Source organism: Coffea arabica, chromosome 10c (assembly GCF_036785885.1).
Source record: "Coffea arabica cultivar ET-39 chromosome 10c, Coffea Arabica ET-39 HiFi, whole genome shotgun sequence".
NCBI lineage: Eukaryota > Viridiplantae > Streptophyta > Magnoliopsida > Gentianales > Rubiaceae > Coffea > Coffea arabica.
In genome coordinates this window covers 49,857,404-49,872,446 of record NC_092329.1, presented here as the reverse complement: position 1 = coordinate 49,872,446, position 15,043 = coordinate 49,857,404, and the positions used below count along the sequence as shown (strand labels likewise).

Genomic DNA, 15,043 nt, shown 5'->3' with positions numbered 1-15,043 from the left:
TTTTCAAATTAGTTGTAACGATAATATACCCTTTTAACCAATCACCAACTACTTATCTCAAATATAAATCAAATAAACCTCTACGAGTAGTGGTGTATAAGTTTTGTTGCATGTAAAGAGGGGCTAATTCAATTTTGATTGAAAAAAATAAAAAAAGTACAATTGTTTTTGTTATTGTTTCAATCTAGAATTCAACTTTTCTGCATATTATCTAAAGGAAATATATTTTGACTATTTTGCATAATAAACATTTTAATTGTTAATATTAATTAATTGATTAATGGAGTAGTACTTTTAGAGTAGTTGGTCTGGCCCTGAATCTAAACACATATAAAAGCAGATTTTTCTCTTGCATTTGCCATATCTAGGTCATTAACTCCATGAAGCCATCGTAACATTTGGCTGAAGTTGAAATTTTGGAAATTAGAGGTCTTGGGTTTAGATCTCGTGCCACCTCCCCACTTCTCAAGTCTCATCCTTTTCCTACTAATAATTTTTTTTAATTCTAAACATCATTTTTAGTGCAGACTCTCTAAAATAAAAGCATGCTTTCAATTTTCTAGAAGGGTACAAACTCGTAAACTTCACTTACTCGCTTGTGGGACCAACACCATGCTTTGCATTCTGTAAAAAATTGTCATTTTCTACTATTGGCGTAGCATAATTCTGGATTCCTTATTCAGTTTCGAACTCCAAATCCTAGGCATCCGTTACAACTCATAGTCACATGCCTTGTCAAGACTCATTGCTCCTTAGTTTTATAGTAGTGGACAATTGGCGTGAAAAATGAAGGAGATAATTTTTTGAAATTTTGTTTGGTAATCTCTCACAAGAATAATGCGTGATGCATATTGCCAATTCCGGTATAATTTTCAATGTAAAGAAATTTAGCCATGAAGAAATGAATTCACATGATACATTTTAGCTTTATACTTGTTGGATTATTTAAAACATATTGTTATCTTATTTCGTGCCAATATTATCATTATTGTTTTCCTTGATTTGCTATTATCCTTATCTTTTCAATCTTCTTTCAAATTGATTTTTCTAATGCCTTTTGATTTAGGGAAATCTTTTTGTCTAGTTTATACTCTTTAGAGATAGATCTAATGAACAAGCAAAATTTTTGAAAAAGATAGATTTGGATGCTTTTACCATAGATGATGAGAGAGAAGAGATAATTTCATATCAATATAATATATACTTTAACCAACCCAAATTTTCAAACCCCATCAAGTAGCCTACTTAGCCTTCTACTTAAGCCTATGCCATTGTGCTCCAAAAACGGCCAATTCCCCTATCCTATCCTTTCCCGTGCTCTTTAACACAACGCCTCAACGCCCATTCCTTTTGTGATTAACCTTCTCCTTCTTTGCTGAAGGAAACTTTGGTCCCCATTCTCAATTATTAATCTGTTGTTTCTGCAAAGGCAAAGGGTTTAAAGGTGACAAAGTTTTGTCTACATACTGGTAAGGACGATTATTTTTTAAAATATTTTTGGTATGTTTTTCTCACGTTGATTTTGTCTGGTGGATTTTTTTTTAAATTATTATTTTTGGGATGTTTGGGATTGGGGATTGTCATTGTCAGCAGATGGATAGATTTATTTATTTATTTTATATTTTATTTGGTGATGAGCTGGAACAAGCCAACTTGGATAGTTCAGCTGCGTTTTTGACTCACTGAGTCAACTTACCAGAGTCCAAGCGAGTTTTCACCTGATTCTAGAGTCTCCCGACTTGTAGGCATCGTTCCAAGAATGGCCTATCAAGTCCTGGTGATGACTCACCTGAGTCAACTCCTACTCGAAGTGTTTGAGTCATCAATTTATATTTGAAACAAAGCTTTTGTTATTTAACTTATAAATGTGAAGAAAATTCCAAACTTTTATATTAAAATGTGGCATTATTGCTGGAATTTTTGTGAAGAAATTTTAAAGATCACTTATTTGCAGAACTTCTTGCTTAGAACTTGACCATTTCTAAAGATGTTAATGCAGGATGAAAATTGCTGAGTTAGAAGTTGATATGGGTCATAACCCTGTTGATGACAGAAACCCTGTTTTGCCTTCCAAGAGAAAATGTAGGAACATTAAACGTCATGGGTATAAGAATTGCAAATCTGATGTCTTGAAGAAAGGGTCGAAAAGTTTTGATGAGTTTGGGGCTGGCGTAGACGAAGACTCTAGGCGATTTTTGTCCGGTGATGTGATACCATTACTGACAAATGACGGCTACAATGGTAGAGGTGATATAATACCATCACTGATAAATGATGAGAGCAGTGACAATGGTGTCAATGATGATGATCTATATGAGGATCCACATTATAAGATTTTCCTGGATAGTCTAAGAGTAGAGGGAAAGTCATTCGTGATTGAAGTGAATGAAAAAAATGGCATATATGAGCCTTTGAAATATGATGCGAAAGAGGGCTATGATGATGGGTTGGACTTAGGCAACCAGAGGAAAATGAAGGCTATGGTAGAGGGATATGTTGACGATGATAAGTCTAATTCTTTAAGTGGTTCTAAACTGGATTCTCTACTAGTATTTAGTAGTACTACTAAAAGACAAAGGAGGCAGTTTGTGGTTGAGGATTATACGAGCTCTGAACCTATTCATTCTAATCCTATCAAGAATCAGGCATGCTTGGTTGAAGAAGTTGGTAATGAAGGCACCTCTTCATCTAACAGGAAATGCAAGACTAATGTGCAAGGTGAAAAGGGAAAGTCTCGAATCTTGAAAAATTCAAGGAAGGTCACCAGAAGAGGGAAGTTGGAAGCCACGGCAAATGTAGAGAAAAAGAATGATCATGAATGTGATGAAGATTATCAGAGTTACAAGAATCATTTAAGCATTGATGGTAAAAATATGGTTCTGAAATACGAAAATGCATGGCCCGTAATATATGAGAATGATGAGCTTCTACCAAATGTCGAAACAAATAATAGGACATATTCCCTGAAGAAAGAAAGAACTCAGCTCGATGCAGATGCTGGAGGATCTGATGCTAGCGTACATGCAACTCTTCTACCATCTTGCCCTTCTTTAATTTTAATTCTCCGAATTAATGGCATGATTTTCGTAATTATGACCTTGCAACAATTTTTCTGCAAATAATTAAGGTGATTGGAGATGATAGCTGCCATTATGTTGGCACTCCAACCAGGCATTCCTCATTCAGAGAACAAGTGAAGAGGATTTTAAGAAAGCCCTATGACTCAATGGAACACAAAAAACTTTCACAAGATATCTTAGCTCGAAAGCCAATGGCACGCAATCTGGACTTGCGTAATGGGAGGGAACAGACCATTTTAATAAATAAAGAGGGAAAATCATATCTTGATCACTTCTATGGTAATTGAACTATCTTCCAGTGCTCTACGCTCGATATCCTTTTACATTTAACGATATTAAGTTTTGTTACAAATGCTGTCATGTTGTTTTTGTTCTGATGAGTGTTTGTAATATGAATATTATATATTTGTCACATAAGTCGATTAGACATGTCATTAAATTAAATTTGTAAATTTTTTATGTGAATATTCTGCTTTATTAGCTTTAACCCTCTTTTAAATTGTCATCATTAAATGACATTTTTCAGTCGAGGCAATAGGAGCATTAGAAACCTAAAGTATTATTCGCTTGTTTTTTTAGTTACATATCATGTGGTAAACCTTTGCACATTTGCCACAATAACATGTTGACATTTGCAGAGTGGGAGTCTCAAATCTTCGTACATTTGAACATGATTGTATTTTTCAAGCATCGTTTTGGTAATTGCTATATGTTAGTTGGAACTCTTGCATATGCTTTCTCTAAGTTCGAGGGAGACAAGATTTTATAAACCTTGCTTGAACTAAACCATTGTCACCACCACAAAGGGGAAATTTTAAAAATAGAAAGAAAGGAGAAACAGTTGTAAGGGATATAAAGTTGTCAACTGATTCTTTGGAATCAACATGTATTAACTCCTTCAATAAGGATCGTCATCTAGCTTTGTCTCAAGTATAGGCAGAAAGATCAAACCAGCTACCTGCTCTGTTATTATTCCCTTTTTGTCTCAAATTTCTTGCTGGCTTTTGGCTAGCTAACGTTTCTTTACTGTGTTGTCTTACAATTTCAGGCTATACTTATCACCTAGATAAGTGACATACTCGTGCAAATTTTTCTAAAATGGATGAGTCATAAAATAGTAACTTTTTCAAGAGAGAAAGCAATCAATTAATCTTTGTATTATCTTGCAGATCTTAAAAGGAAGCTTCAAGCGGCTAAAACTGCCCATGAAGAGTTAAATTTGTTACGCGGGTTCTTCTTTTGGTTACAGGCAAGTGGCTATTGGCTCATTGTTCACTCTTTTTGCACTTATTCATGAAAAAATAGTCGTATCTTTTTTCTTAGTTTTTCTATCTCTCTTGACAAATTGTCAATATTCCTGTTAAATGGCACTAGAAGTATTTGATAATATGATAGGTAGTTCCTATGAACTATACTTCTGAAAGAAGGTTTTAAACTTTCAAAATGCACTGCCTACCAGATTTTTAGAAGGTAAGAAGTAAAATTTTTCTTTACTTAAATATATACTTATTGTGTTTGAAGATTAATACTCTGCATATATGTTATTCTATTGTTGTATCTGCCTTGGTGGATTTTCAACATGAATATCCTTTACTATCTCCTTAGTCCTTCCTTAGCTGACTGCATCTTACCAATGGATAAAATGATGTTGTTCTTTTCACATTCTATTTTGGCCTGCTTTCATTTATACCATGAGAAATATGAAAGCCAGAATCTTACTCTCATTATCATCACAAGAATGTAGCATTCCACATATTTCAATAGTTATCAAGAAAGGAGAATAATAATCCATCACTAGTAGGATTGGCAACTTTTTGTTCTTTTTAGTCAATCTGATTGTCCATTTTAGGTTTCTATTATTTGAAAAAGACGAGAGTATTACTCGGGGAAATCATCTCATGGTAGTAGCACCTTGGGCCTAATTTGCAATTTCATCTATGTTCAGTTGCATTCTCTTGGGTTTTCCACCCTCTTTTTGTTGGGGGAGGAGAATTTGGTGTTATGGTTTTGCAAAGGCATTGTCGAGAGGAGTTGCTTGTTTGGCAGCATCAATAAATGGTTCAAGTACATGAACATGGCTATTTATTTTGATTGAAGTAATTAGTCACCATTCTTTGCTGTGGCTTCCTAGAAGCAATAATGATCCCACTTGTGCATCTTGGATCAGCATCACTAAAATACCATAAGTCTTGGTTTTTACGCATCTTATCTTGTCCTACAGTTACAATTTCATATACTTGTGGTGGCATCTTCTGATCAAACATTTGGTAGGTGTTGCCACAGAATCTAACTCAGGAAGGAGCATTCAGACCTTGGACGGATGCATCATGTCTTGCCCTATAGCTACAAGCTTGCTTGATGTTTTGGCACTTGGGCTATTGCATATTTCGGGAATATAAATTAACATAGTGGTGGGAGCACTGCATGACCTTTTTGTAGGGCATAATCTTAAGCACTCTATGATTTTTGAATTGGTTATTGGTTTTGCATGGGGCTCTCAAATGTTGCTACCCCTAAGCCCAACTATTGTTTGTTAGGAACAAACAAAACAAGATTTGAAGCAAATGTGTGGAATGATATTGGATGTGATGAAATTTAAAACCTTCTTTTAGTTCTTTGCTTTGTGTTTTTTGTGTTTTGGAGGGTGCAGTTGTTTTTACTATTTTCAAGTTTACATCTTGAATTTGGCGACCCTTGTGTAGTTAGTTAAGGTCAATTCATGGTTTTGGCATGCTGAGGTTGAGCATCCTTGCATTCATGCTATGTTGTGTTTTTCCTTCATGAAGTAGATTCCTTATGAAGTGCTCTGCTTCTGAACCAATCAAGTGAAATGCATAGTCCGTCAGTGTAGCACCCTGTTCCGATGAATGGAATCATTCACTTGGGCATGCGTTGGTTGCAGTTGTTTTTGCCTTTTTCCAAGTTTACATCTTGAATTTGGCCATCCTTGTAGTTAAAGCTAATTCATCGTTTTCCCTTGCTGAAGTTGAGCACCCTTGCTTTCATGCTGTGTTGTATTTCTCCTTTACGAAACAGATTCCTGATTAAGTGCTGTATGCCTGAACCAACAAGATGAAGCATGCATTTTGTCAGTATAGCATCCTTTTCCATGATATTGCCAGTTCTTTCATCAGTCTATACTGAAGTATAACTGGAAAAATGCTATGAAGGGAGTAGTCATTCAATCTATCCAAAAGTAAAAGCAGACAATTTTCTATATGATGTGTGGGGAAGAACTGCCTGACCAAAAAGTAGTGGTTGAAATTTGCATTTCTTAAGATAGTCAAAGCACTTGGAGTGAGCTTCTAATGTCATTCTTGATGCATTTGAGCTTCTACTGAACATTTTCTTTCTTTTCCTTCTTTCTCTTTGTGAGAACATTTCCTGAGGTTGGCATGTGTTTCAAGCTATTATTTCAAATTTGATTGGAGTGGTCTGCTGCAACATGTCCAGACTCCACTAGTTATTTGCAATTCCACTTAAGATATAGACATTTGAGAAAACTATAAAAAAAAAAAAAAAAAAAACACCCATCGATAAATCATTAAAGGCACTTTTATATATGGTATAGATATAGCTATAAATACAACTTGGGAGTGTAAATGCTTGGTAAACATCATTTTTTTAAGCCACATTATTTTTCCAAATTGTAATGCCCAAAACAGATGGTCGAGGAATCAGAGATAAAGCATGTAAACATAATATAGGACCTACAGTAGAATAGAACCATGACCAAAATGGCTAAATATAAAAGAAAATGAGAATGTTGCAGTTCAATGAATTGAATTGTGAAGCAAGGGGGAAATTTGTTAGCTCATAATGACCCCTGTATAGTTCTTTTGTGTGCTGGGAAAATTATGATTGACCTTGAAAATGTTTGGAGCTGAATTGCCTCAATCAAAGTTTATATGATACATAGATACAATCTTCATGATGCTGCTACAACTGCCTTTTATTCTTAATTAGTTGTTAAGGATGGGCGTGTTTTTCAAATACAATAAAAATTTTTAAAAAGTACTCTAAAAGGTAATCTAAAAATTAGTTTAAATTTTTTTAAAATTTAAAAAAATATCTCAAAATATATTCTAAAAACTCTTCTACTCTTAAATATTCCAAAATATACTCTAAAACTCTGCTACAGTAAAATTTTTAAAAAACACTCTAAAAAACAGCTAATCCGAACGGAACCCTAATTTTTACTTCAAATGCCTTTAAATGTCATGGAGTTGAGAAAATTATAGGAACATTCTGATAGGTAGAACAATATGTCAAGCGTTATGAACATGAAGCCTCTCCTAGCATTGTTTTTGGTGTAAATAGTTTTTATTTTTGAACATATTTCCATTCAAGACACGTACTCTAACAAAGCTTGATCCTAGTTGCATTTGGACTTCAGTTTTCAAAATCAAAAGCTTCTAAAAGTCCTAACTAGTAAAACGAATAATGCTTATGCAAAACTGCTCCAATCTTAAAGGTCTTTTACCTTTTACCTTGAGAATGATTATTCATTTTCGGCAATATCTTGTGAGTTAACTGAAAAGAAGTTAAAGTTCCACTTCTTCACGTAATATTCCAAATAAAGAGATTTTAATTTTCCTGAAAAAAAAAAGAATTTTATGGTAAAATTCATAATAATATATATTTCCATATACATATAAACTAAAAATTTGTATAAACAGATTGAAAGGAGAAAAAGAGAAGAAGAGCAGGAATATCTTTACATTCTTGAATTGCAAGAAAGATTTTATAGTGTAGATTTTTTTTTTTTTTTTTATAGTTACAAGCATTGTAGAAACAGTTAATTTTGATATATTGTCGTGATTTATATGGACATGAGAAACAGTTAATTTTTTAAAATTACAATGAACTAGCCAATTAATAAAAAAGTATTAGAATTGACCTTAGAATTAGTTCGCAGATCGAAACTAACTTTTTGAATTCGACATCAACGGTCAAAATATTTTATTAACATTGCATTAAAGATTCACGCTAAAATATCTTCAAAAGCAGAAAAGGAAAAGGACACCACAAAGTACAAATTACATCTATAAGTTCATCTACAATATCCTAATTAACCCATTTTTCTTAAACATTATTCAAAGAAATATATTGAGCTTTTCCCTCAAAATGTCAAGAAATAGCTTGGGCTGGGTCAACCAGGAAATACCCAAATTCCAAACCCAACAAGATCGAGCTCCTTTACTTATGTCTGCCAGGCCCCAGACCCACAAAAACTTACTCAGACGCTCGCCGTCGCCTCTTTCTCTGTCTCTGCAATCTTTCCGGCCGCCGAAGTACAGGAAGCGCTTCCTGCCATTTATCCGGCCGCCCAAGTCCCGGAGTTGCTTCCCTTCAGTCTTTTCTGAGGTGGGTTTCTCTTGCTATTCTTGGTAGACTTTATACTTTATCGCTTCCCATCACAGAGCAATTTGTTATGGTATTAACTTTTTGGAGAGTTTATAAGCATTGTAGTTTGTATCGTTTGGGATGCTAATTCTCAAAATCAGCAAAAGAGTGCCTGAAAGTATGATTTCCCAGCTCAATAACCTGTTAAAGTTTCCCCCAATCACTGAAAAAAGATTAGCTTTACAGAGCCATACTCCGTTTTTTCTTTCTTTAACAAGGATTCAATTTAAGTGCTTCCATAGTTCTGGACCAGTTCGTTGTCCAAAAGTTGCACTGGTTGAATCTCCGTTGCCCATTTCTAGTTCTGTGATTAAAATTTCGCGGGTTGCGAGGAGTGATGCACAGGCTGCACTTTTTGAGTACTTGCACTATACTAGAGGATTCACTTATATGGATGCAGAGCATATTAGTAAGAATTCGCCTCATTTTGTTGAAAATTTGGTAATGAAGGTGGAAAATGAGCAGGATGTTTCGAGGGCATTGTCCAAGTTATTGAGATATTATCCCATAAATGAGTTTGAACCATTTTTAGAGAGCTTGGGATTGAGACCAACTGAACTTTCACTTTTCCTTCCAGCCAACTTGATATTTCTGGCTGATGATCATATGCTTCTTGATAATTTTCATGTTCTTTGTGATTATGGTATTCCTCGTGTGGAGATAGGGAAGATCTACAAGGAAGCAGCTGAAATTTTTGGATATGAGTTTGGAAGGTTAAATACCAAGTTGAGGGCTTATGAGGATTTAGGTCTTAGTAAACCTACCGTGATAAAGTTGGTTACTTCTTGTCCTTCAATTTTGGTTGGTGATGTGAACAAGGAACTTGTTGACGTTCTTAATAAGCTGACAGAACTGGGGTTTCAAAGGGACTGGATTGGGGGTTATCTCTCCAGCAGACACAGTTACAGTTGGAACAGGATGCTTGACACAATGACTTTTCTTGTTGAAGTTGGTTTTGGTGATATGCAGATTGGGGATTTGATTAGGAAAAATCCTGCATTTCTGCTTGAAGGTTCAGGGAAGCAGATATATGTATTGTTTGGTCGGTTACTCAAATTGGGCCTTAAGATGAATGAGGTCTATCTTTTGTTGTTGGAAAATCCGGAGATTCTATCACCAAAATGTGCCAAAAATGTTTGGAAAGCATTGTATTTCCTGTTTGAAATAGGAATGGAAACGGATCATATTGCAAAATTTCTACGTACCCACATTCAACTTTTGGCTTCACATTCTTTAAAAGGGCCAAAGACTGTGTTGAGAAGTTTAAATGGTGACAGGCAGAAGTTACTTCAAGTTATGAGTGAAAACCCCTCAAAGTTTTTTGCTTTGGCTTTTAAATCAAATATCAGTAGCATTGAGCAGATACGGGCCAAGAATCCGGGCAAAATGTTGCAGAAAACTGCATTTCTGTTGAAATTAGGTTATATCGAAAACTCAGATGAGATGGGAAAAGCATTAAAGAAGTTCCGGGGCAGGGGAGATCAGTTACAGGAGAGGTTTGATTGCTTGGTGCAAGCTGGATTGGACTCCAATGTTGTAGTAGATATGATCAGGCAAGCTCCTACAGCTTTAAATCAGTCCAAAGATGTGCTTGAGAAAAAAATTGCCTATTTGATAAGTTTAGGATACCCTATTGAGTCCGTTGCAGCATTTCCCACATATCTCTGCTATGATATAGGGAGAATTAACCGGAGATTTAATATGTATTTGTGGCTGAAAGAAAGAGGTGCTGTAAAGTCCATGATATCTCCAAGCACACTTCTTGCTTGTTCAGAGGCACGCTTTACAAAATATTTTGTTGATGTACATCCAGAAGGTCCATTGAAATGGGAAAGTTTAAAAAAGTCATCATTGTCAAGCTAGATCAAAGTTCATTGTATTTGTGGCATCCCATTTTTGACCTAAGGGGCTCGTAAGTGTAGAATTATAAACATGCATCTTTAATAAAATCTAGTCAAATTTTATGCCTGTGCCTAAAAAATGTTGAAGCTCTGTTCAATTGTTTATTCATTTCCTTTCTTTTTCAAGTCACTTAAATATACAACTTGTGTGTGTGTATACAACTTCCTTTAGTAACCTGCTATATCTTGTTCCAATAATCCATCCATTGAGGTGGTTAGTCACTGTATGCTGTTCTTCAGCAGAATCACCGGTTGCTGCCTTGTCAAACGCAGGAATCAGATGTAAAATTCCATTTTTGTAAAATTCCTTGTCTTTTTCTATATGCTCTTGTTGCTAAGTTGAATTAGAAATGGTACTACCTATAGGACTCAGTTTGAAACTTTCCAAGTTCCCATGAAAATTCCCTAATGTTGGTATTTATGTTCTGGGTTCAACTTTTCATTTTGTTTAGGACTGTGTTCTTAATTTTCAAGTTTCCGTCAACTTTGTCTGGTGTTGGTTCTTGATGGGTGCTTCCTGTTAATAAATCTTGGATTTTCAATTTGGCTGGTCATTTTGTTTTTCTTTTAATTGCTTGGAAATACTTCATGCTGGTGAGGTTTGTGATCCTGATACTACATTACAAGTTGCCAGTATATCATGTTGGCGCAGTTTGTGATCCTAATAGATAACTTGTGGAGCCCTTTTAGATGTGAATCCGACCTGCCAATAGCATTGAAGAAACAGATGCTTCTTTAGATGCAAAACCTTAAAGATACTGTATTTTTGCCTTTTTTCTTTTAGTTTTCTTGTGTCTTTTTCCAGTTATAATTGTAGCTGCATTTTATTTCCCTACAAAACCATATATTCTACTTGTACAAGGCTCCTGACTTCTATATGACTCCTGTAGCCAAGCAGGTTTATGCATATATATATATATCCAGGTAGCTCTCCTAATTTCCTGTTTTTATATAAATGTCTGCTTGACAAAGTTGGGAGTATTAGATGGTTGTTACCAGGTTTCTTTCATATGATATGCGATTGAATTGTATTGAGCTGTCATAATGTGATGTTTTCTCATCAATAATACTGGTTACTTGGATAATGTAAGGAATTTTTAACAAGTAAAAGACGTTCAACTCTTTAACAGATGAAATGGTACCTTGTAAATTGTTGGTTGCCTTAATTTGAGAGGTGGAATGAGAAATATTGCATACTACCAGGCAAATGCATTGTTTTACCACTTGCGCCTAACTTGTATTGCAATTCCATAAATGATCAGTTGCATTCTCGTTTTTTTAACCCTTTCTTGTTTAGGGAGGAGGACTTGGTGTTAGTGTTTGGCAAGGGTGGAGGGGAATTGCTTGTCTGGCTGCTTGAACTGTCAATAAATGGTTACCCTAATTAGTAAACATGACCACTAATTCTGATTGAAATAATTAGTTACCTTTCTTTGCCATGGGATCCTAGAAAAAAATGATGATCTGACTTCTGCATCTTGGATCAGCACCAATAGTATTACAAAAGGCCCTGCTTTTATTTGCATCATATGTTGTCTCTGTCTTACAATTTCATCTACTTCTGTAGCATCTGGTGTCTGTTGCCACAGAATCTGACTCAGGAAGGAGCTCTTAAACCTTGGTCAGATCAGGCATGTCTTGTCCTGCAGCCAGAAGCCTGCTCAATGTTCTGGCAATTGGATGTCTTCATATTTCAGGAATATGAATTATCTTAGTTTTGAAATCATTGGATGACCATTTTGTGGGGCAATATTTTGAGCACCCTGTGATTTTTTAATTAATAGTTTATTGAAATAGGGGCTCTCAAGCATTGCTGCATATACAACTACCATTTGTTTGGAACAAAAAAACTAACAAGAATTTTAGTAAATATGATGGAATCACAAACCTTCCTATGGTTCATTTCTTTCTATTATGCTTTTTCGGGTTTCAGTTGGGTGGGGAAGAGGGTGAAGGAGGGCCAGGGGGTGAATTCTTTTACCTCGTTTACAAGTTTACATCTTGAATTTGTCCATCCTTGTAGTTAAAGCCAATTCGTGGTTTCCCCATGCTGAAGTTGAGCACATTTGCATTCATGTTGTACTGTATTTCTCCTTTATACAGTAGCTTCCGTATGAAGTGCTCTATGTCTGAACCAATCAGACGAAGCGTATATTCCGTTAGTTCAGCACCCTGTACCATGATATTGTCAGTTCTTAGCATCAGTTTATAGTGAAGTATAACTGTGAAGAGCATTGAAAAGAATCCTTAGCTCTCTCGGGCAAGCACAAGTAAAAGCCAACTGCCTGACCAGAAGGTAGTGTTTGAAGTTGGGTCTGTTAATCTAATCAAGTACTACTTGATTGATCTTGTTCTATCTTTGTTTGAGCTGATTATAACTAAACACTTTCTTTTCCTCCTTTTCTATCAGCGTTTCTCCTATTCTGTGGGAACTTTTCTGAGTGGCAGAAAGAGGGAAGGAGAAAGTGCAAATGGTGTAATCTGTTAAAGTTCATTTTTACTGGGGTAAAAAACAAAAAAGCCTCCTATGGTAAACATAATATACAGAAAATCCTTCCGTGGTTTCAAAACGTACAACATGAGATCTCATACTTTGAACTAAATTATAAAGGTAACGGAATCCGTTAAACTTAATGGAAATTGACGAAATAACAAAAATGTCCTGATATAATTAAGTAAAAGACAGTTCAATAAAATCATTTGCTTTATTCTCTAGAGAAAGAAAATTGAGAACTAAGGGGTAGAACATGTATATTTGTTAAAAATTAGGTATAATTTTTTTTAAAGTTTCAATAAGTCATTTTCGTTAAATTTAACGGATTCTGTCACCTTTACAATTTAGTTCTGAGGTATTGTATTGTACATTTTGAAACCACATGAGGTTTTTTGGTATATTAGGTTTATCACATGGGACTTTTTTGATTTTTTTTTATCCTTTTTATTGTGTTATTGGCTTACTTGAAGGGAGGAGATGGGCAAAGAAAGGAAATTCCGGTCTCTCTATGGGAGTTTAATTGTTTAATATGTTTATAAAATAAAGAAACAATGGATCATTGATGCATAATTCTTAAATATGATTGAATGTTTAACCCTGGATCAAAAAGATTATGGTTGGGAATCAGATTGACCATCTCTTCTTTCGGTTCCTCAATTTGTCCCACTTCTAGTACAACTAATGAGATGCATGTGAGAATCTTGCAAGATAAATTATATAGTTGTAAATGACATCAATTATAGTTCAATACCAAGAAAACATAAAAAGAATCACATTATGCTTCCAAATTGTGATGCCTAGGACAGATGGTCCAGAAAACAATATAAACATAATTTAAGACCTGCTATAGTACTAATCATCCTAATTGAGCCAACATGACAAAAATTGGAAAAAAGAAAGGAAAAGCAAGTTCCTGTTCCATGAATTAAATAATTAAGCAAAGTAAAAAAAAAAAAGGGAAGTTACCTCGTAATGATCCACAAGTTCTTGGAAATAAGAGTAAACTTGATTACAAGTATCATCAGTCCAAACGAACTCATCAGTAGGATCAAGAATAAGAGTGAGTTTGTCCATCTGTGTTTGATCAAATTCACTAGTTTCAGGGTCAACATAAGCTGCATAGATCCTAACATGTCTTGTTGCAGAGCTAAGCCATTGTCCACCATATTCTCTGGCCATGTTCTTGCTTTTCACGTTCATTTGTGGTTCAACTGGTCTTGGCTGCTTTAGAGTTTGCTGCTGTTTCTGTTTCTCCTTTTCTTCTTCCTTTTCTACCTTCACGTCCTCTTGAACATCAACTTCTTGAGCTGAAACTGTCAAAACCTTCCTCTTTCTTAAATCCCTCTTTCCCCCTCCTTTAAAGTGCAGCATGGACAAGTTTGTTGAAGCCATTTGAGAAGTAGCAGCAGCTGCCATAGCTGACAGAATCATTTCTCAGCAGTTCGAAATTTTCAAGAAGCCCTTTTGAATTCCCTAGAAGAATGCCTTTTTTTTCATATCCATTTATTACTGTAAATTTGGATGGATAAGCTTTCTTGTTCTCAGCAGCACTCCGTAGCTTTGTGCTCAGAAACGTGTCTGATAAGGAGAATGCATTTTTTGGAGCCCCTCAAATTATATTGTCTTTTTCATTCAAGTTATTGTTGCTGTCTTTTTCTTGCAACTTTGTCAAGTCCTCTGGATTTCGACTGAGCTTATACCATAATATAATCTTTATATGTAACCAACGGTCAGAAATTCTGCGGGTTTCTTGTCACGAAGTAAAAATGTCCTGAGGTCAAAATTTCAAGCCTGTTTTTCTGGTTGTATAGTAGTATTTTAAATTGGTATAGATTCGCTAATTGCATGGCACATTGGAGAGATGAAAACTGCAGGGTTTTTTAGATACTGGCCTTTGCACTATTAGTAATTTCTTTTCTCAGTTCAATTTGTACTTTTAATCACGTAAAACTGCCAAATAAATTCCAATAGTGAATGGTGATTCGACAACAATTTATGACAAATTTCACTCGAAACCATGTTCCCCACAGCAGTACCTTTCTGGGGCTTTCTTTGCCTTTCTTCTTTACCCTTATCTGACAGAAATATAGGGGTCACTTGAAACACTTCAGAATTGAACGGGGTACAAGCCAAGTCATTCTCCTGCCAACTGCAAAGTCACT

General features: G+C 35.2%; 3 protein-coding genes across 4 annotated transcripts; 2 read left to right on the top strand and 1 right to left on the bottom strand.

Moving 5' to 3' along the window:
• Nucleotides 1–1,313: 1,313 nt before the first annotated feature.
• On the top strand, nt 1,314–5,681 carry LOC113714411 (uncharacterized). Of its 2 annotated transcripts, none has more exons than XM_027238229.2 (5): nt 1,314–1,469; nt 2,000–3,017; nt 3,128–3,359; nt 4,250–4,329; nt 5,364–5,681. In XM_027238229.2, the coding sequence occupies exons 2-5, from the start codon at nt 2,001–2,003 to the stop codon at nt 5,421–5,423; spliced, it is 1,389 nt and encodes a 462-aa protein (XP_027094030.1). In that variant the 5' UTR covers nt 1,314–1,469; nt 2,000; the 3' UTR covers nt 5,424–5,681. The 2 variants fall into 2 exon arrangements, with proteins under 2 accessions (XP_027094030.1, XP_071925680.1); XM_072069579.1 differs by having other exon boundaries at nt 1,988–3,017.
• A 2,544-nt stretch (nt 5,682–8,225) lies between these two features.
• Nucleotides 8,226–10,450, top strand: LOC113715164 (transcription termination factor MTEF18, mitochondrial-like). The gene has a single exon (XM_072069180.1). It carries the CDS (start codon nt 8,568–8,570, stop codon nt 10,347–10,349), a length of 1,782 nt encoding a protein of 593 aa, XP_071925281.1. The 5' UTR covers nt 8,226–8,567; the 3' UTR covers nt 10,350–10,450.
• Nucleotides 10,451–11,797: 1,347 nt separating this feature from the next.
• On the bottom strand, nt 11,798–14,463 carry LOC113715165 (NAD(P)H-quinone oxidoreductase subunit M, chloroplastic). The gene is made up of 3 exons (XM_027239397.2): nt 13,848–14,463; nt 12,369–12,559; nt 11,798–12,030 (listed from the first exon to the last, which is right to left on the bottom strand). The coding sequence occupies exons 1-2, from the start codon at nt 14,310–14,312 to the stop codon at nt 12,374–12,376; spliced, it is 651 nt and encodes a 216-aa protein (XP_027095198.1). The 5' UTR covers nt 14,313–14,463; the 3' UTR covers nt 11,798–12,030; nt 12,369–12,373.
• Nucleotides 14,464–15,043: the final 580 nt, after the last annotated feature.